This window comes from Ciconia boyciana, chromosome 2 (assembly GCF_034638445.1).
Source record: "Ciconia boyciana chromosome 2, ASM3463844v1, whole genome shotgun sequence".
Classification (NCBI taxonomy): domain Eukaryota; kingdom Metazoa; phylum Chordata; class Aves; order Ciconiiformes; family Ciconiidae; genus Ciconia; species Ciconia boyciana.
This window is the reverse complement of record NC_132935.1, coordinates 1,004,061-1,025,812: the sequence shown is the minus strand read 5'-3', so window position 1 is coordinate 1,025,812 and position 21,752 is coordinate 1,004,061. Positions and strand designations below refer to the sequence as shown.

The window sequence follows — 21,752 nt, the reverse complement described above, 5'->3', positions numbered from 1 at the left end:
CGCCCCTCGCCAATCAGAGAGCGAGACCCACCAAGGGAGGCGGGCCCAGCGCCGTTCCTCGGCGACGCCAGCGCTCCTCCCCCGCCCATTGGCTCCTGCCGCCGTCCGTCAGCCTACCCTCCCTTCCCATTGGCTGAGGCGCGGCGGGAGCGGGAGGTTCGCTCTCTCGCCGCTCTGAGGCGCGGACGCCTGGGTCCTCCCCGGGCGGCCCCGGAACCCCCGGGAGGCCTCGGAGCTCCCCCCCGAGACCCCGGGGAACCGGCCCCGGGGGTCCGGGCCCCGCTCCGGGTGTCATGGAGCGGCAGCGGGAGGTGAAGGCCCTGCTGAAGCGGTGGGAGGCGGCCTTCCTCCGGGAGCGGCGGAGGAAGCCCAGCCAGGTGTCCGGTGGCGGGGGAGGCCCATGGGAGAGGGGCCCTTCCCAACCCGGTGGGCTGTGGCCTGCAGCCCGGGTGGACCGGGGAAACCTCAGGGGTGTTCCCCGAGGAGGGCTGCCCTCTCACCGGGAGCCCGGTTACCGGCGTCCCTGCACCGGCTGTCAGCCCAGCAGCCTCCCTGCCTCTCCCTCTAGCCCCTTTTCCACAACGTTAAAGCCAAGAGAAGCTCCCCTGGTACTATTTCTGTAAGGTACCTAAAGAAATCACGGGAGAACAGTTATCCTGGAGCCAGGAACAAGCGTAACACTGCCCCAACCACACTTTTCTTTAAGAAAAAAAACCCAAACCAACAAAAAAATAACAGCCCTCTCATTCTATGGTAGCAGAAAACAACGATAATTCGCTCCCTAGCCTGAAATAATGTTTTCTAATGCGTTTTTGCCTTGCAGGCTGACATTGAGGCGGCTCCGGAGGACACCAGACGTGAGTGCCAGCCCTGCCACGGGGTATTTTGGGTTCCTGGGTGCTGCTGGGCTATCCCCACGGACAACCGGAGCTGTGGGTGCTGCGTGGGTGGGGGTGACCCCTCATGCCGAGCCGTGCCGGACCCTCGTCATCGGGACGGTTTGACGTCAGAGCGGGTCTTTGGCGGCGTGTGTTGATGCGGGCACTGCTGGGGTTTTCGGGTAAGTACCGGCTATGCCAAAACCCGGCCTTGGTGATCTGTCACAGGGCTCTACAAGGAGTATAAGATGCTCAAGCAGCGGAGCAAGGAGTCGGATCCCGCCCGGCTCAGCCCGTCCTGCCGGCCGGCAGCCCAGGAGACCCCAACCGCGGAGCAGGTACCGGAGAAACCCCCCCTTTGGCCTTGGGTTTTGTGTCCAGGAGCCTCGAACCCCTGAGGTTCGCCCTTGATGCGAGCGCTTCAGGGTGTTTCTGCTTTGTCCCTGGCTACAGGCGAAGCCCTGTTCATCCTCCCTGTTTATAAGAAGGTTTATTTGGTCTTTGCAGGGAAAATCACCAAATTACCACCGCATAATGCCTATTTTTGACTTAGTGGATGAATAACACACCCCAAACAGAGCGTATGAGGACGAGCGCGGGCTCGTTTTAACCAGCCTCTTAATGAGGCAACGATCGAGCCAACCCCTGTGCTTGACGTGAGGTGTTAAGTGCCCCAGAGCTGGGTTTTTCACCCCAAAACGTGCAGGATGTGCCGTCTGCGCCCAAAAGATGCTGCGGCACGATGACATCACACTCGTTCTCCAGCTCCTTTCTCCTCTCGGAGGTATCGGAGCTCATCTTCGTGATAGGATTCACCGTGACTGGATTTAAAGGATTGGATTTAACAGGGTTTTGGATTTAATGGCTTGGATTTAATGGTTTGCGGTGTCATTGCAGGTGCCAGACTCTGGTTGTTGGGGCACACACCTGAACCGGCAGCCGAAAAACCCCGAGCTGAGCCGCTGCGGCCGCGCCGTGCCGAAAGCCTCTGCGCAGTACTATGGGATGAAGCTGAAATCCAACCTGGGAGCTGCTGGGAAGGTCAGGGCTGGCTGGGGATCGGTGCCGAGCTCTGCGGCACGGAGAGAAGCTTCTGCTGAAGCACTCCGAAATGGCGGCCGCCTCCTGCCAGAGCCCCCCCGCTGTCAGCAGAGGGTGGGAGCTGGGGGTGGGGAGCACCCACAAATGCCGGCGAAGGTCCTGTTTGATTTGGAGGGAGGGGTGCGGAGTTTCAGTGGACAATCTGAGCCCCGTCTGTCCTTCCTTCCCCTGCCATCTGTCCTTCCCCCCTTCCACAGGAGACGCCCCTGACCCCGAGGAGGACCCTGACTCCCAGGAGGACCCCGGTCGTCCCCAAGCTTCAGACAAATTCGGAGAGCGGTGAAAAAGCCGCGTCCCCGGCACCGGCGGAGGCTTCGCAGAGCGAAGGAGGCGAGCCGGGAGATCTCCTCCTTCCTCTCTCGGTGTCGGGGCTGGCCCCCATCGTCCTCGCTGCAGGGTTGAAGCCCCCCCCGCCGCCACAGCCACCGAATAAATTCCAGCAGCTGAAGCGGACGGTGGCACAGAGACTGAGCTCGCTGGATCCCGCCTGGCTGCAGAGGTGCCAGGGGACACCCGGGGACGAAGGGACGATGCCGGGTGCTGCACGGGAGGGGGAGCAGGGAGAGGTCGGATGGGCCCCTCCGGAGCAGGAGGGAGGTGGTGGGGGACCGTCGGTGGGAGATCCTGGGAGGAAAAGGCCACACGGAGACGGTGGAGACGGCGCAGCGGCTCCTGCGAAGCTCAGGCGGTGCCGCCGAGGCTCGGCCGAGGAAGAGTTTGGCGCTGCCGGCAGGCTGAAGCAGAGCGAGGAGGAAGAGCACATGGCAGCTCAAAAGGAGAGCGAGAAGGTGTCGGATCCCTCGGAAAATCTCCTGGGGGAGTTGGAGGAGGAGGAGAAGAAGCCCAGATCCACCCGCAGAGCCGTCGCTGCCAGGTAGGTCCTGCCGACTTCCCGGTGTGCCGGTGGTGCTGCCGGGCGCTCTGCTGCAGGTTCACCTGCCTCGGCGTAGCTCCTGGCTGGCTTCAAACTCCCCTTTCCTCTTGGGAAAAAAAAAAAAAAAAACAATTAGGTTTGGACTTGGGGGGAAAAAAAAAAAACCCAAAGCAATTAAACCCGATCACACACGGGCTGCGATGATGCCTTGTGGCGCTCGAAAGCACCGAAATGTGGCCAGAAAAGGATGCTGAGGGAGCCGGGGGGCCGTTTCCTATCAATTTTTAGAAATAGCGAGCTGCTCTTTCCTTAATTCCTCCTTCTTTGCGTTAAATCAGGAATTTGAGGGGGAAGGACTAAGTTTTGGGGGTTTTTTTAGCCTGATTTTCTTATGTCATTACGCCCTGCGCGCCTTTCGCCTCCCCCTGAGCGTCTACATCGCCTTCGGTCACGTTTAAGAGATGAAAAATTTAGAGATTATTTCCCTTAAAGCCATTTTGCGGGCAGGGCGCTGGGGCTCTGCCTGCTCCTGCCTGCGCTGGGTGCAGGCAGGAGCCGGGGTGGAGGGGGGGAAGGATGGAGGACCCCCAATGCGCTACCGCACCTCTCTCCCCGCAGAGCACCTCCGCAGGGAGGCGGCAACTTCGTCAGGCTTAACCTGAAGAAGAAATCGCACGTCCGAGGTCACGCCCTGCGAGGAAATCGCCTTCGCAAGCAGGTAACGTCCTGCCCGGCGGCTGCCTCGGCGCTGCCGGCACCTCCCGAGGCATCGCCGAAAGCCTCCCGCCGGACGGGACCGCGCTGCTTGCTGGCTCTCACCGCCGAACCCTTTTCCCATCAAATTGAAATTCGTCTGGTCCAGGATGAATTTCAAACTCTTCCAACTCTCGTTCGTCTTCACGCTGTTCTTCGAATTTCCGTATTTTACCTTTTAGTTAATTTATCTTTTTTTTCCGAGTCGTCCCCAGCTCTGTGGCGGCGCAGGCAGGAGGCACGGCTCGGCTCCCTGCCCTTCCCGCTGCTGCCTGACTTCTCAGCCTTTTCCAGCTTCACCTCTGCAACAAAAAACTAGGATTTTTTAAATATTTCCCTATTAATTAATGTTTTGGGTTAATTAATCCCTTGGGAGCATCTTTGGGGGAGGCAAGCATCAAGATGGAAGAAAATTGCCTTTATTTTTAAAGCTTGGCATGTTTATGCAGCGCTTTGGCAAAAGCCTGGTGCTGGCGTGAAATAAAATATTAAAAAAGCAGACTTTTATTTTTAATAAAAGTATAAAAATAACTGGAGATGGTTCTGCCTCGCAGGTGTGGAAGCAGAAGTGGCAGAAGAAAGCAGAGCGGTTCGGAGGAGGCGGCGGATCCGTCGACCGAAGCTCGGACGTCTGCTTCAGGTGCGGCGGGACGGGGCATTGGGCATCGGCGTGCCGGGGCCGAGGTAAGGCTCGGGGCGCCGGATGACGGGGTTTGTTTGGCAAAGCCATGGGCTGGGTTCGGATCCGGCTGTGCCGGAGCAGAGGCTGGCGAACGGGGAGCACCGGTCGCGCTTTCCCACCTCCCTGTGGCTTCTCTCCGCTGTCGGCTTAAGGATTTTCAGGGATAATAACTTGTGGAAAGAGGGTGAAAAGCTGAGGCTGTTTCTTTACCGTGGATTTAAGTAGAGAAGGGACTTGCTTCTCACCTGGAGACGGCTGCCGGCTCGCTGCCGGAGGAGAGCGGCTACGCCGATGAAGAGGAGGAGGCTCCCCTGCCCACGCTGGAAGAAGTGGCTCGCAGGACCAACACCATCTGCCGAGAGCTCTCCGGTGAGGCCCCGTGGCTCGCCGGCCTTGCCAGCTTGCCTCGCTCTCCACTGACACGCTGTGGCTGGCTCTGGGATGAGCTCCCAGAGATGTGGAATCGTTTCCTTTTCCCCCTGGGAAGTTTCTTTGTGTTCCCTGGAGGATTTCTTTGCTCGGGTTCTCTTCCTCCGAGAACGCCAGCCTAAAATACAGGCAGGCTCACCGCGCTTGCACCACACGGCGGTGGGCGTCCAGGCAGGGTAGGAAAAGCTGCCTGCAGATCCCGACTGCTGCCTTCATCCCCGACAGGGAGCGGAGGCAGCGACGGGGAAAGATCCGAGAAGATTTTGGAGGCGACACCTTACCTGGATGTGCGGAGGCCGGAGTACGAGCCGCCCGCTCCCCCTGCGCCCATGGAGCCCCTCTACGGCCCCGGGCCAGAGGGGAAGGTGCGAGGTATGGCTCCCCGAGACGCTCCGAGTGGGGCCGGGTGGGTCTGGCCCCTCTGGTGCCCCCCTGACCGTGTCTCCTTCCCCCTGCAGAGACCCCGGAGGAGGTGTTTGAGGCTCTGAAGACGTTGGGCTACAGCTCCTTCCGCCCGGGCCAGGAGGTGGCCATCATGAGGATCCTCTCAGGTGGATTTGTTTTCCCCCACGGGTTTTGGACTCCCTGCGATCCCCTCCCGTGCCGGCTGGCCGGGTTATCTCCAAGCTAAGTCCCCAGCCCCTCGTTCTGCCAGGTCTGTCCACGCTGGTGGTGTTATCGACGGGGATGGGGAAGTCCCTCTGCTACCAGCTCCCCGCTTACCTCTACCACAAGCGTTCCAAGTGCATCACCTTGGTCGTCTCCCCTCTGGTATCCCTGATGGATGACCAGGTACCGCTCACGTATCCCGGTTCTCCCACCCCAACCCCTACGAGGACGTTGCTGGGTGCGCGTTGTTGTGGTTAAAGGCTCGCCTACACCCAAAACGGGAAGGTGGGGGTCCAAGAGGGTTCCCCCCAAGTCACCGGAAGCCAGCGCGGCCGGGTGACGGGCTTCGCTTCCAGGTCTCGGGGCTGCCACCGTGCCTGAAGGCCGTCTGCATCCACTCCAACATGACCAAAGCCCAGCGGGAAGCGGTGATGGAGAAGGTGAGGGACTGGGAGCTCTGAACTCTCCGGGCAGAACCGTGCGTGCTCGGGGTCCCGGCGCTGCCACGTCCGTGCAGCCACGTGATCCCGGTGAGGGCAGTGCCGGCTGGCTGCGGCACCAGGTCCCGGCCAGCCTGTTCCCCTGGCAGAGCGGGTAAAGCAGCCCTCGTGCCGCTCTCCTCCCTGATCCGGCGCTCCCGGATCCGCTTTTCCCGGTGCAGGTGAGGCAGGGCGAGGTGCAGGTGTTGCTGCTGTCCCCTGAGGCCCTGGTTGGCGGAAGCGGATCGGGATCCTGCTGCCTACCCTCCGCCGATCGCCTGCCGCCCGTGGCCTTCGCCTGCATCGACGAAGCTCACTGCGTCTCCGAGTGGTCCCACAATTTCCGTCCCTGCTACCTGCGGCTCTGCCAGGTGCGAGGGGGGAGCGCGTCCCGAGGGGAGGGAACCCGGCGGGGCGAGGAGGGACGTCAGGCTCCCGCTTTTTTCCCCTCCTCTCGCCAGGTTCTCCGGGATCGCCTGGGCGTGCGCTGTTTCCTGGGGCTGACGGCGACCGCCACCCTGGCCACGGCACGGGACGTGGCCCAACACCTCGGCATCCCGGCGGAGGAAGGGATAGCCGTGCGCTCCACCGTCGTGCCCCCAAACCTGCACCTCTCCGTCTCCATGGACAGGGACAGGGATCAGGTAAGGGACACGGGCGGGTCTAAATAAATCGGATTTGTTGCTGTGACGCTGGATTCGGGGTGGATCTTGTAGGAGGGAAGATCCCCAGCCCTTTTGGGGGACCCTCACCCCCTTCTCTGCCCGCAGGCCCTCATCTCCCTCCTGCGGGGCGAGCGTTTCGGCTGCCTGGACTCCATCATCGTCTACTGCACGCGGCGGGAGGAGACGGCTCGCATCGCGGCGCTCATCCGGACCTGCCTCCAAGGAACGCTGCTCAAGGAGCCCGCCGGAGCCGGGGAGCCGGGGCAGGACGCTGCCAAAAGGAAGAAAGCGAAGGGTAAACGGCACGGCCTTGCTCTCCGAAAGGAGCGCGAGCCCAAAAATGTCCCGTCCGGTGAATCCACACTGAAACGGAGAATCCCTAGGGAATGAGCTGCGCTTGTGGGACTCTCCACGGAGGCGTCTGGCTCTGTCGGCCGCTGCGCCCCGTGCGCTCTTGACCGCAGCGAAGCATTTCTCTTCCCCCGCCTGTGTCGGAGGCTTTAAAGCTGGGCTTTGATTTATTATTTTTTTTTTCCCCTAGCGACAGCCGATAACGACGGATGCTTATTAGCTGTCATTAATAAGGCTCGACATTGGGTTTAGTACGCGGGGAACCTTCGCCGTCCGGCTCTGCGGGGTTTTTCTTTCCAAACCTCGTAGCTGTGACTTGGGAGTGACTTTATTCCCCCTCGAAATCCGCAACGTGGGTCCGTGCTCTGCCTCGCGAGCGCTGGAAACGTTTGGCCCCCGGGATCCTCTCCCTCGCCTGCTTTGTTTGCTGAAGCTGGGCGAGCTCCTGCCATCTCCCTTCCAAACCAGCCGGGGCTTAACGACTTCTGGCAGCTAACGAGGAGCACACACCCCTTTGCTGGGGAGCAGCAGCCCTGCTCCTGCCTGCAATACCCCCTCCCCAGGGCTGATTTCTGCCCAGGCAGGGTTTCCTGCCATTTGCCGCTCATTTCCATCCCTGATTTAATTAACAGCTGTGCTAAATTTGCTAATTAAAAGCCGTTAAAGCCTCTCTCCCCACTTCCTTTCAGCAAAGAAGAGCGTCCGTCGCCCGCTGAAGTGGATTGCGGACGCTTACCACGCCGGCCTATCCGCTACCGAACGCCGCCGAGTCCAGAACAGCTTCATGAGCGGCCAACTCCGCGTGGTGGTGGCCACGGTGGCTTTCGGCATGGGGCTGGATAAATCGGACGTCCGCGGCGTCGTGCATTACAACATGCCCAAGAATTTTGAGAGTTACGTCCAGGAGATCGGCCGGGCAGGGCGAGACGGTGAACCGGCTCACTGCCATCTCTTCTTGGACCCGGAGGTAATGCTAGCCAGCGGGGTGGAGGGGTTTCTCCTAAATTTTTGGGGGTCTTCCCCAAGAATCACCGCTTCCTCCCCAGGGCGGGGATCTCCACGAGCTGCGGCGCCACATTTACGGCGACACGGTGGATTTTTTCACCGTCAAGAAGCTGGTGCAGAAGGTTTTCTCTCCCTGCAAGTGCCTGGAGCTGCACCAGAAACACCAGGACGTCGTCCGGGTGAGGAAAGGGGCTGAGGGCTCTGCTCCTGTGGCCTTCCCAGCTTCTTAACTCATTAAGTAACGAGCTAACTTGGTAGAAAACACTTTAATTGTTGGGTGGCCGCGTCAGGGAGCTTAAATTAGTTGAGGGAAGTCTGGGGAACACCGGAACTGGGGCGAGGTGAGCCACGGTGTAAGGATCTGGCCAGGAACGGGCCAGAGAGGGGTTGGGATGTCCCAAAAGGAAGGTGGGAGCCTGCCCGTCCTCTAACCGGTGATGCCACGCTGCGCGATGCCTCCCTCGCAGGACGGGGAGGTGGAAGACGCCGAAATAGCCGAGCTCTTGGAGGAGGAGGAAGATGGCGGCGTGACGAGGCAGAGCGGGCAGCGGGTGTGCTACAAGCACGAGCGAGCCATCCCCGTCCAACAAACCGTGGAGTCCCTGGACATACGGGAGGAAGGTGAGGGGGCGGAATTGGCCCCCAGCGAGGCCGGCGGAGGTCCCGGAGGGAATCGGGATCCCCCCGCAGCTCCCCGCTCTCCTCCCTCGCAGGCATCGAGACCCTCCTGTGCTACCTGGAGCTTCACCCACAGCGCTGGCTGGACCTGCTGCCTCCCACCTACTCCTCCTGCCGGCTGCTGTGCTACGGGGGCCCCCGGCAGCTGCGGGCTGTGGCGCGGAGGTGAGACCTGCGCCGCGGGGCGCCGTGAACACCACGGCATTCCCCGTGCCAGGAGAGAGCCCCTGCGGCGTGGGCTTTGCCGGGTGGGAGCTGCTCCGTGGCCCTGGGGTCTGTTGGAGCCCGCTCTTTACCTCCAAGCCACGGTGCCAGCAGGTTTCTGGTGTCTCCCGCCCTCAGCTCTCCCCCCATCGCCGTCTTCCTGGCCCGGGAGCGCCTGGCAGGGAGGGACCACGGCCACGCCAGCTCCCTGGAGTTCGATGTGGTCTCACTGAGCGATTCCATGGGTTGGGAGGTGGCGCTGGTGAAACGCGCCCTGCGCCAGCTCCAGTGGGATCCGCGCCTGCGGCAAGGTACCGGCATCCCCCGGGTTCCACGGTGGGGGGAAGTCCCTCCTGCGCCACCGGCAGCTGGCCGGATCTCGGTGGGCACCGGCTCAACCAGTTCTTGATGCCTTCAGATGGCCGCGGCAAGGGGAAAAGCGGGGTCCTGGTGGAGTTTGGAGACCCGTCCTTCCACCTACGCGCCTACGGTGACCTCACCGACCAGGAGCTGGACTCCATCTGCGACTTCCTCCACCAAAGGGTGGTGGCCAGGGAGAAGATGGCTCTTGGCCAGCTCCGCGCCTGCTTCCAGGCCTTCCAGAGGTGAGCGTGGATGGAGAAGCCCACCCAACCCCTGCAGACCCCTCTGTGTGGTGGCCCCCACGGTTGCCCACCCTCCCATCCTTCCCAGTCTGGGGCCCCTTTTGGTACTGGGGAGGGCGGAGGTTGACACCGCGGTGCGCAGCGTGGCCTTCCAGACGTACGGCCCTCACCCTGCGGATGAGGAGGAGGAGAGGAGCTCCTGCCTGAAGGCTCTGCTCGGCGACTACTTCGAGAAGGAGCCCGCTGGCGAGCAGGCTGAGCGTGGCTGCGAGGAGGAGGAAGAAGAGGAAGATCTCGGCGATGCCAAAGTGAGCAAATCAGGCTCTGACCGTCGGCCGGTATTTCTGGTACACGGCAGCTCCGGTTTAGATGAGACCGGGGATGGGTTTTGGGGTGAGGAAGAGGAGGGACGCGACCTCCTCGCCCTGTCCTTTCCTTCGCAGCTACGGGAGTGGGAGAGCCAGATCCGTGCCGACATCCGCCATTTCCTCGCCATCCGCCAGGACGAGAAGTTCTCCGGCAGAGCCGTCGCCAGGATATTTCACGGCATCGGTAAGAGAAGGGGGCGGGTGCCGAATTGGGCTTCTTCCACCCTTTTTCTGGCACCTGCCTTGGTCCCTGCCCGTCCCTTCCTAACCGGGGGCTTCTCCGCCCGCTCCCCGCAGGCAGCCCCTGTTTCCCTGCCCAGATCTACGGCCGCGATCGCCGATTCTGGCGGAAATATCTCCCCTTCGACTTCCACCGCCTCGCCCGCCTGGCCACCGAGGAGATCCTGGCCGGCAGGTGAGGGCAGGAGGCAAAACGGCTGGGCCACCTCACCCTCGAGGGACAGCGCTGCCACCCGGGATGTCACCGTAACCCCCGGGGGTCGTGCCACCCCCCTGCCAGCTGCCCCTCGCCCCCTGAGGACCCCGTCTTGGCGGGGTGCAGAGCACCCTAAACGCCAAGAAGCGGGGCGTAACGAGCACGGGCTCGGTTGTTGTGCGTGCGTACCCCTGCCTTCTGGGGTGGGGGGGCTGCCCGCGCTGCCCGCGCTGCCCGCGCTGCGCCTTTCCCTGTGCCGCAGGGATTTTTATCGGGATTTTATTAAGGAATTAATAAAGGGCACCGATATTTGCCCCGCCCCGCCCCTGCCTGCACTTTGCTGCCTGTGCCCGGGGGGGGGGGTGGTGAATCGGCTGTGGGTGACGATGAGGGGGACGTTGCCATGGTGATGTTGAGGTGTTGTTACTATGGCAACATCGGGGGGTCTGTCGCTGCGGTGATGCGGAGGGGCTGGCGCTGGCCATGGCGGGGAGGGGGACCGTTGCCACGGCGAGAGTGGGGTCCGTTGCCGCGGTGATGGGGGGGTCGGGTGTCCGTTGTCATGGCAATGGGGGGATCCATCACCGTGGCCGTCACCAGGAGGGTGCCAGGGGCCCTGCCCTCACCGGGCGCTGCCGCGGTTCTGGCCGCCTGCCCGCGCCCTGCCCGTGCCGCCCCAGTGAGCAGCCGCTCAGGGCGCCGGCGAGGAGCCGGAGCAGCCAGCCCTGCCGTGCCTTTCCAGCCAAAATGGGGTGCTCTTCCCCTGGCACCCGGCTCTCGGCGGGGCCCAGAGAGGATGAAGACCTTTCCCCTCCGCCCCCAAAATCGGTTTGGTTTTCACCACCGGCAGCTCTTGGAGAACCGAAACTGTCCCGGCAAGGCTGGGGTGGAAACTGGTTTCCAACCGGAGGACTTCACGCCCCAGTTTCCTCCTGGCGCTGGGCTCCGCCAGGACGTGCCATCCCATCCCGACGCGGTGTCGTCCACGGTTCGGGAAGGTCATGCCGCAGCAGCACCCCACCACGTTGCCAAAACCCTTTTAAACATTAACCGGTGGAGCTGGGTGTCGAGTCCGTGCCGTCCCCGAGGAGCCTCCTCCATCCCTCTTCCTCCTCCTCCTCCACCAGCCCCAGAGGAAGCCCCGGCCCGCGGCACGACCCACGGCACGGGTGGTAAAAGCCGAGGGCTGGCTGCAGCACCAGACTTTTCCTCCTCGTCCTCTTCCCTTTAGGTTTTCCCGGCATCGTGCCGGAGCAGGGAGGCGGTGAGGGTGTGCCGGTGGCCGGAGCATCGGGGAGGGGCCGGCGGGGATTCTCCAGCCTTTCCCTCACCAGCACATCTCGTGGTAAGCGCTGACGGTGGGAGCCGGTGGGCTTGGGCTACACCCGGGGAGTGGGTCGGGACCCTCTCCCCGTGGTGGGACCCTCTCCCCAGGGACCAGGGTGGTCCCCGACCGCCACGTCCCCCTTCCTCCGCAGCCCGCGTGCCATGGCTCTGCCGTGGGCTCTGTTGCTGCTCGGCAAGGTCCTGGCACAGGACGCGGCCGCCCAGGGCTGCCTCCTCCCGCCGGCTGGTGAGTCCAAACCCTTCCTCACCAGTGGGAACGTTCCCAGGCTCGCTCCCGGTGGGACAGAGCCTCACCGGGACACCCCGGTGAGGGGCTGACCCCCCTCTTGGCAGCTTATAACGCGGCGCTGGGGCGCCCAGCCAGCCAGTCCTCCGTCTTCCCCAACATCAGCATCGCCGCCAACGCGGTGGACGGGAACCGGGATGGCATCTGGCAGCACGGCTCCTGCGCCCGCACGCGGCAAGAACGGGAGCCCTGGTGGAGCGTGGACCTGGGCGGGCACCGCGCCGTGGCGGCCGTGGTGGTGAAGAACCGGCAGGATTGCTGCTGGCAGCGGCTGCGGGGAGCACAGGTCCACGTCGGTGACGCGCCGGCCGAGCGCGGCAGGGACAACCCCATGTGAGCCGAAAACGGGGGGGCTGGAGGGGGGCGTCACCACCCCACCCGTGCCGCCGTCTCCTGAGCCCCATCTCTTCCTCCCCGGCAGCTGCGGCATCATCATGGACGCCGGCCCCGGCTCGCTCAGCACCGTCTGCTGCGCCGGGCTGGCGGGTCGCTACGTCTCCATCCTCATCCCCGGCCGGGAGGACGCGCTGGTGCTGTGCGAGGTGGAGGTGGTGGAGCAGGGCTGCCTCCCCCTGCCCGGAGGTGAGGGGCTCCCGGGGCAGCGGCGGGGGGCCGGCAGGATGGCAGCCGGAGCCGGCAGCCTCGTGCCACGCTCCCTCCGGCAATTCCAGCCCCCAACGTGGCGCGGGGCCGTGCCGTCGCCCAGTCGTCCACGCTGAACACCATCAGCCTGGCCGCCAACGCCGTGGACGGGAACGGTGACACCGACTGGGAGCACGGCTCCTGCGCCCACACCGAGAAGGAGCCGGAGCCATGGTGGCACGTAGACCTGGGCTGCCGGTACGCCGTATACGCTGTCACCGTCACCAACCGTGGCGACTGCTGCTGGGAGAGCCTCCTCGGTGCCCAGGTCCACGTCGGGGACTCCTTGGCCAACCATGGCAAGCGCAACCCCGTGTGAGTGGGATCCCCCGGTGAAGTCCCCCACCCCGGCACGGGGCTCTCCCACCGGCCGTAGCCATGACAGTTCCCTCCTGGCAGCTGTGGGGCCATCTTGGACACCGGCCCCGGCTCCACCACCACCGTCTGCTGCAACGGGCTGCCGGGTCGCTACGTCTCCATCATCATCCCCGGCCGGGAGGATTTCCTCGTCCTCTGCGAAGTGGAGGTGACGGCACAGAGCTGCGTCCCCCCGCCCGGCGGTAAGGACAGAAAGACCCCCCCGCCGGCAGGGAGTCGGCACGTGCCGGATGGCCCCCGGCAAGCACTGACCTCCCCGAGCCCTGCAGAGGTGATTTGGTCCCCGCAGCGCCAGGGGAAGCGGGGGGCATGGGGGACGGGGATGTCAAACGTGTCCCTGAGCTGGCGGCACCTCGGTGTGCCGGGACGTGGCGTGGGGGTGCCTGGAGGGACAAGGGGAGGACAGGCCCCAGCGCCAGCTCTATGGCCGTGGAGTGACGCCTGGCCACGGGTCACCGCTGGCGGTGAGCACCTGGAGCTGGTGTCACCGTCCCGTGGCATCCCCCAGCCCAAAACCTGGCCCTGTGGCGCCCAGCGGCACAGTCCTCCACAGCCGGCGAGGCCGGCAGTGCCATCAACGCCGTGGACGGGAACCGGAACAGTAACTGGCAGCACGGCTCCTGCTCTCAAACCAAGAGGGAGCCGGAGCCGTGGTGGACAGTGGACCTGGGCTGGCGCCATGCCGTGGCGGCCGTGGTGGTGAGGAACCGCCTGGACTGCTGCTGGCACCAGCTGAAGGGCGCCCGCGTCCACGTCGGCGACTCCCTTGCCGGTCACGGCACCAATAACCCCGTGTGAGTGCCGCCGCGCCGGCCCCGTGCTACATGGCTGCTTTTGGCGCTCGCCCACCCTCACCCCCCTCCCCCTCCCCGCAGCTGCGGCACCATCACGGACACCCGCCCCGGCTCCACCAGCACCGTCTGCTGCCGCGGGCTGCGCGGCCGCTACGTCACCATCGCCATCCCCGGCCGGGAGGAGCAGCTGAGCCTGTGCGAGGTGGAGGTGGTGGAGCAGGGCTGTGCCGCGCTGCCGGGGGGTGAGTGGGCTGAGGGGGCACCGGGGGGCTCTTTTGGGGACACGTCACCCCCAGCCCGGCCGTCCCCGCAGCCCAAAATGTGGCCCTGGGCCGCCCGGCCACCCAGTCCTCTGTGCTGGATGCCGGCAGCAGCGCCGCCAACGCTGTCGATGGGAACCGGGACGGCAACTGGGAGCACGGCTCCTGTGCCCACACCATGGAGGAGCTGGAGCCGTGGTGGCGCGTGGATCTCGGCCGCCGGCACGCCGTCTACGCCGTGGTGGTGAAGAACCGCCACGACTGCTGCTGGGAGAGGCTGAAGGGCGCTCAGGTCCACGTCGGCAACTCCCTGGTTGACCGTGGCCGGCACAACCCTGTGTAAGCCCCCGCCCTGTCACCACTGCCAGGATCCCAGCCGGGACCGTGCCAGCTCATCCTCCTCCTCCTTCTCCCAGCAGCTGCGGCATCATCACGGACGCTGGCCCCGGTTCGCTCAGCACCGTCTGCTGCCACGGGCTTCGCGGTCGCTACGTCTCCATCCTCATCCCTGGCCGGGAGGACGCGCTGGTGCTGTGCGAGGTGGAGGTGATCCGGCAAGGCTGCGCCCCGCTACCCGGAGGTGAGCTGCCGGCAGAGTCCCCCCCGCAAGCCCAGGCACCCCGGCACCCACCCACGCACCCTGTGGTGTTTGCAGCCCCTAACGTGGCGCGGGAGCAGCGGGCGACGCAATCCTCCACCGCCAACGGCGCCGGCATCGCATCCAAGGCGGTGGACGGGAACCGGGATGGCATCTGGCAGCACGGCTCCTGCAGCCACACTCGGCGAGAGTGGGAGCCGTGGTGGAGCGTGGACCTGGGCGGGCGCCGCGCCGTGGCGGCCGTGGTGGTGAAGAACCGGCAGGATTGCTGCTGGCAGCGGCTGCGGGGAGCGCAGGTCCACGTCGGTGACGCGCCGGCCGAGCGCGGCAGGGACAACCCCATGTGAGCCGAAAACGGGGGGGCTGGAGGGGGGCGTCACCACCCCACCCGTGCTGCCGTCTCCTGAGCCCCATCTCTTCCTCCCCGGCAGCTGCGGCATCATCACGGACGCCGGCCCCGGCTCGCTCAGCACCGTCTGCTGCCAGGGGCTGCAGGGCCGCTACGTCACCGTCACCATCCCGGGGCGGGAGGAGCAGCTGGCTCTCTGTGAGGTCGAGGTCTACGGCGTCTTCCCCGACCTCTGAGGGGACGCGGGGGGACGGTGCCGTGTTCGTGTGTCTCCCCCCCGGCACAAGGGGACCCCAGCCACGTCCCAGAGCCACCCCGTGTCACCGGGATGCCAGGGGCTCAGGTGCCAGGATCCGGCAACACGGGGGAGAGGGGAGCTACTCCCAGTGGCATCGGGGCTCCCCGGCATCGTGGCCGCCCCAATAAATGCCGCCGCGGTGCCCGTCTGGTGTTTGTGCCTGTCCAGCGCGGTTACGGCACGGCCGTGTCACCCACCGACGCCGCACCCCCCCGGGAGGGCCTCACCGCGAAGGGGCCCCTCCTGCGGCTGGCACCGGGCACCCCATGGTGTTGGGCAGCCCATGGGCTCTGCCGGGGCACCCCACGAGCCACGCTGGCCACCCCGCCACCCATGCTGGCCACCCCATGGGACCCCCCCGAGCACCCTATAAGCCACGCCAAGGGTGATGCCAAGCTCCCCGTGCACTACTGAGGGGCACCCCACACCGACGCCGCCGGTGAGCCGTGCCAGACCATCTCCCACAGGACGTGCCGTGCCCGGCGCCGGGCACCCTCGGGCACAGCGGGGATGCCCAGGTGGCCGCGACCTGGTAGATGGGTGGCCAGGGGACCGGGGCGGGGCACGGTGGCAGGTCGGCGGTGCCAACCCCGGTACCCAGCGGTATTTGGCGCAGGGCAACCGGCGGGCCCCGTCCCACGGCGTGAGCGTCGTCGCTGATGCAGTCCTCAGGGACGCCAGGCACCGGCATCGGCACCGATAGCCCCAACCTTGTCCCCTCTGCCGTGGCCGTGGCTGCGGGCGCCACGGTCCCCGCGGGGAAATGCCGGGGGAGGGTGGTAACGGGGCTGGTAACGGTGCAGGCACATGGTGGGCAAGGGCGGGGGTACCGGAGCCCGTGGTGGCTCGCGGGGTGAGCAGGGTGACCAGGACCTTGCCCGCTCCGGCACGCCCCGCACCGCCCCGGCACGGCACGCGCTGCCGAGCCGCTAACCATTAACCCGGGCTCTCTCCTGTCCCTTCGCCGCACTCGCCCGCGGCTCTGGCTCCTGCCCCGGCCATGGCGGCGGTTGGCACCTCGGGGGGCACCGGCCTCCCCCCGTCTCCGGTGAACCCCGGCAGCCGGCACGCACCACCGTCCCCCCTGCAGTCCCTGCTTGAGCGGGCTGCTGCCATCGAGGAGGAGCTGGCCCAGGTGAGAGCCCCACGGGTCCCCATGGCCACCCAGAGCTCCACGGGACCCACAGCCACCCACAGTCCCACACTCCCATGGGTCCTCACAACCCTGGGGACCCCATGGCCACCCAGAGCCCCACAGGTCCCCATAGCCACCCTGGGGACCCCATGGCCACCCAGAGCCCCACGGGTCCCCATAGCCACCCAGGGATCCCCATGGCCACCCAGAGCCCCATGTGTCCCCATAGCCACCCCGGGGACCCCATGGCCACCCAGAGCCCCATGGGACCCACAGACACCCACAGTCCCAGAATCCCATGGGTCCCTGCGGCCACCCACAGCTCCCAGTAGCCACCCATGATCCCAGAGCCCCATGGGTGGCCATGGCTACCCAGAGCTCCACGGGTCCCCATGGCCACCCAGGGATCCCCATAGCCACCCAGAGCCCCACAGGTCCCCATAGCCACCCAGGAGACCCCATGGCCACCCAGAGCCCCACGGGTCCCCATAGCCACCCAGGAGACCCCATGGCCACCCAGAGCCCCACGGGTCCCCATAGCCACCCAGGGGACCCCATGGCCATTCAGAGCCCCACGGGTCCCCATAGCCACCCAGGGATCCCCATGGCCACCCAGAGCCCCATGGGACCCACGGACACCCACAGTCCCAGAGTCCCATGGGTCCCCGTGGCCACCCACAGCTCCCAGTAGCCACCCATGATCCCAGAGCCCCATGGGTGGCCATGGCTACCCAGAGCTCCACAGGTCCCCATAGCCACCCAGGGATCCCCATGGCCACCCAGAGCCCCATGGGTCCCCATAGGCACCCAGGGGACCCCATGGCCATCCAGAGCCCCATGGGTCCCCATAGCCACCCAGGGGACCCCATGGCCACCCAGAGTCCCACGGGTCCCCATAGCCACCCCGGGGACCCCATGGCCACCCAGAGCCCCATGGGACCCACAGACACCCACAGTCCCAGAGTCCCACGGGTCCCCATGGCCACCCAGGGGACCCCATGGCCACCCAGAGCCCCACGGGTCCCCATAGCCACCCAGGGGAGCCCATGGCCACCCAGACCCCCACGGGACCCATGGGCACCCATGGCCCCAGAGCCCCACAAGGTCCCCACAGCCACCCACAACCATGCATCCCTGGCCCCAGAGCCCCCTACATCTCTATACCCACTCGTGACCCTGTGTCCCCCTCCAGGTCCCTGAGGTCCCCAGGTCCTTGCAGCCCCCCCAGGTCCCCACGACCACCCAGATCCCATGTCCCCAAAGCCACCCACATCCCCAGACCCCTTGTTCCCATGGGTCCCCACGGGTCCCCACAGCCCCACAGCCCCAAGGGACAGATCCTACCCTGGTGTCCCCCATCCTTTGGGGTGCCCTGGGATGCTCCGGGGTGCCCTCCCCCTCCCCCAGCCCCCCCGGGATTCGAGGGGGGGGACATGGGGGGGACACAGGACGGTGTCCCCGCTGAGCCACCTCCTGTCCCCAAGGGTGAGGACAAGCCCTTCACCGAGGTCACCCGCTGCCATTCGGAGGACACAGTTGCCACCGGCCGCCAGCCCCTCACTTTCCTCCGGCAGGTAACGGGGAGCCCCATGGCTGCCTGCACTTTGGGGGGGGGGTGCCCCACAGCCGGATGCCCCCCCCCCCCAGCTGTGGGGCCATTGAGCATCAAGCCAGGCACCACCAAAGCAGATGTGGGGCACAGCTGGATCCATGACCCTCTGCATCCCCCCCAGCACCCTGGGGATGGGTGGGGGGGGCCAGATCCTGAGCCTGGGGGTGCCGCAGGGTGTCGGGGGGGCTGTGACCGGCAGGACGGCCGGGTCCCCGCAGGTGGCTGCCATCTGCGCGTACCCCGAGCTGCTGGGTGCCGAGTGCATGCCGGCGGATGCCAAGCGGCGCGCGGGCCGGATCCTGCAGCACCTGCATGGCGGCAGCCCAGGTACGGCGGGGACGGGCACGCCGTGGGGAGGGCTAGCTTCACTGATGGGGTGTGGGGCACGGAGGGTTCGCTGGATGCGGTGACGCCGGATCCGTCCCCAGGGGCGTACAACCTGGAGTACGTCACTGAGACCGTGGCCGAAAAGGTGGCCCGTTACCTGGAGCAAAGGGACGATGGCATCCCCAGCGACCCCCGCTGCATCGTCCCCTGCAGTGGCACCGCGGCGGCTGTGGTGGTGAGCGTGGCACGGGGACCAACAGTGGCACCTCCATGGCCTTGGGGACACCGAGGACCCTCCAGCCACGGTGGCTCTTCCTGGCAGGACGTGATGACGCTGGTGGTGGACGAGACAGCAGCGCAGCCGACGGGCGTGCTGGTACCGGTGCCGGGTCCCCTGCTCCATGGGGCAGCAGCGGGGCTGGCGGGGGCCGTGGCCGTGCCGTACCCGCTGGCTGAGGAGCAAGGCTGGGCCGTGGCCGGTGGGGCGGTGCGGCAGGTGCTGCGGTGGGCGCGGGCGAGATGCCACCCCAAGGTGCTCTGCGTCGTCAACCCCGGGGACCCCACAGGTGAGTTGGGGGGGACACGGGCGGCTGCCCCGTGCCTCAGTTTCGCCATGTGGGGGGGACAAAAGTGGGCTCCCCACGTGTGGCAGGGGGACGTGAGTGGGGTCCCCCGAGCAGGGCACATGCTGAGCCGGCAGAACATGGAAGACGTCATCCGGCTGGCGGCCGAGGAAAACCTCCTGCTGCTGGCGGACGAGGTGGGTGCCGGTGGAGGCTGGGGGGGGCCGTGCCCCCCACCCCGGCCCCCCCCTGAGCCCTGGGTGCCGCAGGTGCTCCAGGACAACGTGGCCACCCCCGGCCGCCCCTTCCTCTCCTTCAAGCGGGTGCTGTGGGAGATGGGTGCTCCGCTCTCCTCCACCGTCCAGCTCGTCTCCTTCTACTCCCTCTCCAAGGGGATCGGGGGGTGAGTACCGACCCCCCAAGCCCCCCCAACCCCGCCCAAACCCCCTTTCCCAGCCCCCTCCACCCTGCTGCTCCCCCAGGGGCGGTTTCCGAGCAGGTTTCTTCGAGCTGGTGAATATCGACCCGAGCGTCCTGAAGTGCTTCTACACGTGGGGGCTGTCGGTGTATCCCCCCATCCTGGGGCAGGTGATGCTGGAAACGGCCATGGAGCCCCCGCTGCCCAACGAGACCTCCTGCGTGGCCGTGGAGGAGGTGGGGAACGCCGGGTCCCCTCCCACGCTCTGGCTGAAGGAGAGGCGGGTGCTGTGCAGCCCATCTCCGTCTCCATCCCATCCCCATCCCATCCCATCCCATCCCATCCCACCCCACCCCACCCTCCCGCTCACCCCCCTCCCACCCCAGCACAGGCAGGGGCTGCGCCGTGACCTGGCCCACAACGCCCGGCTGGTGCAGGAGCTGCTGGGCCGGGCCCCCGGCATCCGCTGCCAGCCCCTGCACGGCGGCGCCCGCGCCTTCCCCCGCATCCAGCTCCCGCCCCGCGCCCTGCGCCAGGCCCGGGTGAGCTCCCGGGGGACGGGGAGGTGGGGACAGGGGACCCCAGGGGTGCGGGGCCCCGGGCAGTGGGGCACGCTGGGGACAGGAGCCACCCCAGGGACGTGGGACAGCGTGGGTGTATTGGGAACCCTGTGGTATGGGGTGTCCTGGGGACGTGGGGCATCTTGGGGACATGGGGCATCCTGGGGACTTGGGACACCATGGGAGATGGGACACCATGGGAGTACAGAGCATCCTGGGGACATGGGACACCTTGGGGACATGGGACACCATGGGAGATGGGACACCATGGGAGTACAGAGCATCCTGGGGACATGGGACACCTTGGGGACATGGGACACCATGGGAGATGGGACACCATGGGAGTACAGAGCATCCTGGGGACATGGGACACCTTGGGGACATGGGACACCATGGGAGATGGGACACCATGGGAGTACAGAGCACCCTGGGGACATGGGACACCTTGGGGACATGGGACACCATGGGAGATGGGACACCATGGGAGTACAGAGCATCCTGGGGACATGGGACACCTTGGGGACATGGGACACCATGGGAGATGGGACACCATGGGAGTACAGAGCATCCTGGGGACATGGGACACCTTGGGGACATGGGACACCATGGGAGATGGGACACCATGGGAGTACAGAGCATCCTGGGGACATGGGACACCTTGGGGACATGGGACACCATGGGAGATGGGACACCATGGGAGTACAGAGCATCCTGGGGACATGGGACACCTTGGGGACATGGGGCATCCTGGGGACTTGGGACAAGCCAGAGCATGGGGCATGCTGGGGACACAAGACGTCCCAGGACATGGGACTCTGGGGGCATCCTGGGGTCAGGACCCATCCCAGGGACGTGTGGTATGGGGAGTCCGGGGACAAGAGGTGTCCTGGGGACATGGGACACCATGGGAGATGGGACACCTTGGGAGGTGGGACACCATGGGAGTACAGGGCATCCTGGGGACATGGGGCATCCTGGGGACATGGGACACCATGGGACACCATGAGAGTACAGAGCATCCTGGGGACAAGAGGTGTCCTGGGGACATGGGACACCTTGGGGCCATAGGACTCTCCAAGGACATTGGACACGGTTGGAGTATGGGGCACCCTGTAGTATGGGGCGTTCTGGGGACGTGGGGCACCCTGGAGATGCACAGAAACCCATGGCATGGGGCGTCCTGGGGACACCCTGGGGACAGGGTGACCATCCCATCCCTTCTCCTCCAGGAGCTGGGCCTGGAGCCCGATGTCTTCTTCTGCCAGAAGCTGCTGGAGGCAACGGGGATCGTGCTGGCCCCAGGGAGCGTGTTCGGGCAGCCGGAGGGCACCCACCACGTGGGGTACGCAGGCGGGGGCGGGGGGCTGATGGGTGACGAGAGGTGCTGGGGTGGGCGGTTGGGTGATGGGAGATGGTGGGGAGGGGCCCTTGGGGTTGATGTTTTGGGGTTGGGTGGTGGGTGGGCAACGTTGGGGGCTCATGGGTTGGAAGGGGGAGTTGGTTTGGGTTGGGAAGCTGGGGTGATGGGAGATGCCGGGGGCTGGTGGGGTGGGTGGGGCTGGGAGGTCAGGTTGGGTGTTGGGGGCTGGCTGGGACGGGTGGGTGAGGACAGGTTATGGGGGGGCCGGTTGAGGTTGGCCAACGGGGATGTCATGGATGGTGGGGCTGGTTGGGGACCACTGGGTTTGGACACCAGGAGGTTTTTTGGGGGGGACAACGGGGCTGGGTGGAGGGGGGGTGGAACCACCCACGTCCCCACCGCGCCCCCCATCCCCAGGCTGTCGCTGCTGCTGCCGGCCAAGGCGCTGGAGCGGGTGCTGCTCACCCTCACCGGCTTCCATGCCGCCTTCCTGCGGGACTTCTCCTGACATGGCCCCGTGTCCCCGTCCCCTCCGGCCTCAACCCCATTAAAGCCCCCCCGCAGATCACACCGCACCTCCGCTTGCCCCCCAAAACCCCACAGGGAGCCCCGAGGGACCCATGGCACGAGTGCGGGGGGGGTCTTAGCCCAACCCCGTTGGGTGCTGGTGGGGCGGAGGGGACACCCATGGGTGCCCGGTCGTAGGTG

General features: G+C 65.9%; 3 protein-coding genes and 1 long non-coding RNA gene across 5 annotated transcripts; all 4 read left to right on the top strand.

Annotated features, from left to right (window-relative positions):
* Window positions 1-149: 149 nt before the first annotated feature.
* On the top strand, window positions 150-10,435 carry RECQL4 (RecQ like helicase 4). 2 transcript variants are annotated; one of them, XM_072851770.1, is made up of 24 exons: window positions 150-377; window positions 824-857; window positions 1,107-1,216; window positions 1,776-1,919; window positions 2,177-2,853; window positions 3,472-3,571; window positions 4,161-4,290; window positions 4,511-4,657; window positions 4,943-5,089; window positions 5,176-5,268; window positions 5,373-5,509; window positions 5,683-5,766; window positions 5,988-6,176; window positions 6,267-6,449; window positions 6,576-6,765; window positions 7,511-7,788; window positions 7,868-8,005; window positions 8,294-8,447; window positions 8,540-8,669; window positions 8,847-9,019; window positions 9,127-9,313; window positions 9,456-9,621; window positions 9,757-9,865; window positions 9,979-10,435. In XM_072851770.1, exons 1-24 carry the CDS (start codon window positions 294-296, stop codon window positions 10,098-10,100), a joined length of 3,906 nt encoding a protein of 1,301 aa, XP_072707871.1. In that variant the 5' UTR covers window positions 150-293; the 3' UTR covers window positions 10,101-10,435. The 2 variants fall into 2 exon arrangements, with proteins under 2 accessions (XP_072707871.1, XP_072707870.1); XM_072851769.1 differs by having other exon boundaries at window positions 9,402-9,621.
* A 911-nt stretch (window positions 10,436-11,346) lies between these two features.
* LOC140647312 (uncharacterized) lies at window positions 11,347-15,213 on the top strand. The gene is made up of 12 exons (XM_072851771.1): window positions 11,347-11,462; window positions 11,596-11,690; window positions 11,798-12,083; window positions 12,172-12,332; window positions 12,422-12,707; window positions 12,792-12,952; window positions 13,279-13,564; window positions 13,646-13,806; window positions 13,878-14,163; window positions 14,241-14,404; window positions 14,480-14,765; window positions 14,854-15,213. The coding sequence occupies exons 2-12, from the start codon at window positions 11,606-11,608 to the stop codon at window positions 15,005-15,007; spliced, it is 2,316 nt and encodes a 771-aa protein (XP_072707872.1). The 5' UTR covers window positions 11,347-11,462; window positions 11,596-11,605; the 3' UTR covers window positions 15,008-15,213.
* A 2,541-nt stretch (window positions 15,214-17,754) lies between these two features.
* On the top strand, window positions 17,755-18,572 carry LOC140646801 (uncharacterized). Its single transcript, XR_012040566.1, has 3 exons — window positions 17,755-17,778; window positions 18,245-18,378; window positions 18,466-18,572. It is a non-coding gene; the product is annotated as an uncharacterized lncRNA (long non-coding RNA).
* Window positions 18,573-18,588: 16 nt separating this feature from the next.
* Window positions 18,589-21,597, top strand: LOC140648690 (alanine aminotransferase 1-like; the record flags this gene model as incomplete). Its single annotated transcript, XM_072855048.1, has 7 exons — window positions 18,589-18,709; window positions 18,824-18,903; window positions 18,976-19,109; window positions 19,189-19,360; window positions 19,511-19,666; window positions 20,914-21,026; window positions 21,462-21,597. Coding segments are annotated over 7 exons (867 nt in total), but the record flags the coding sequence as incomplete, so codon positions are not given.
* Window positions 21,598-21,752: the final 155 nt, after the last annotated feature.

Bases quoted from the DNA above. Each gene is read 5' to 3' on its own strand.
- RECQL4 (XM_072851769.1), top strand. From the start codon at position 294: ATGGAGCGGCAGCGGGAGGTGAAGGCCCTGCTGAAGCGGTGGGAGGCG. The intron at 378-823 runs GTGTCCGGTGGC...TTTGCCTTGCAG, and splicing joins GGCGGAGGAAGCCCAGCCAG to GCTGACATTGAGGCGGCTCC. The intron at 6,177-6,266 runs GTGCGAGGGGGG...TCCTCTCGCCAG, and splicing joins GCTACCTGCGGCTCTGCCAG to GTTCTCCGGGATCGCCTGGG.
- LOC140647312 (XM_072851771.1), top strand. From the start codon at position 11,606: ATGGCTCTGCCGTGGGCTCTGTTGCTGCTCGGCAAGGTCCTGGCACAG. The intron at 13,565-13,645 runs GTGAGTGCCGCC...CCCTCCCCGCAG, and splicing joins CACGGCACCAATAACCCCGT to CTGCGGCACCATCACGGACA. The intron at 14,766-14,853 runs GTGAGCCGAAAA...CCTCCCCGGCAG, and splicing joins CGCGGCAGGGACAACCCCAT to CTGCGGCATCATCACGGACG.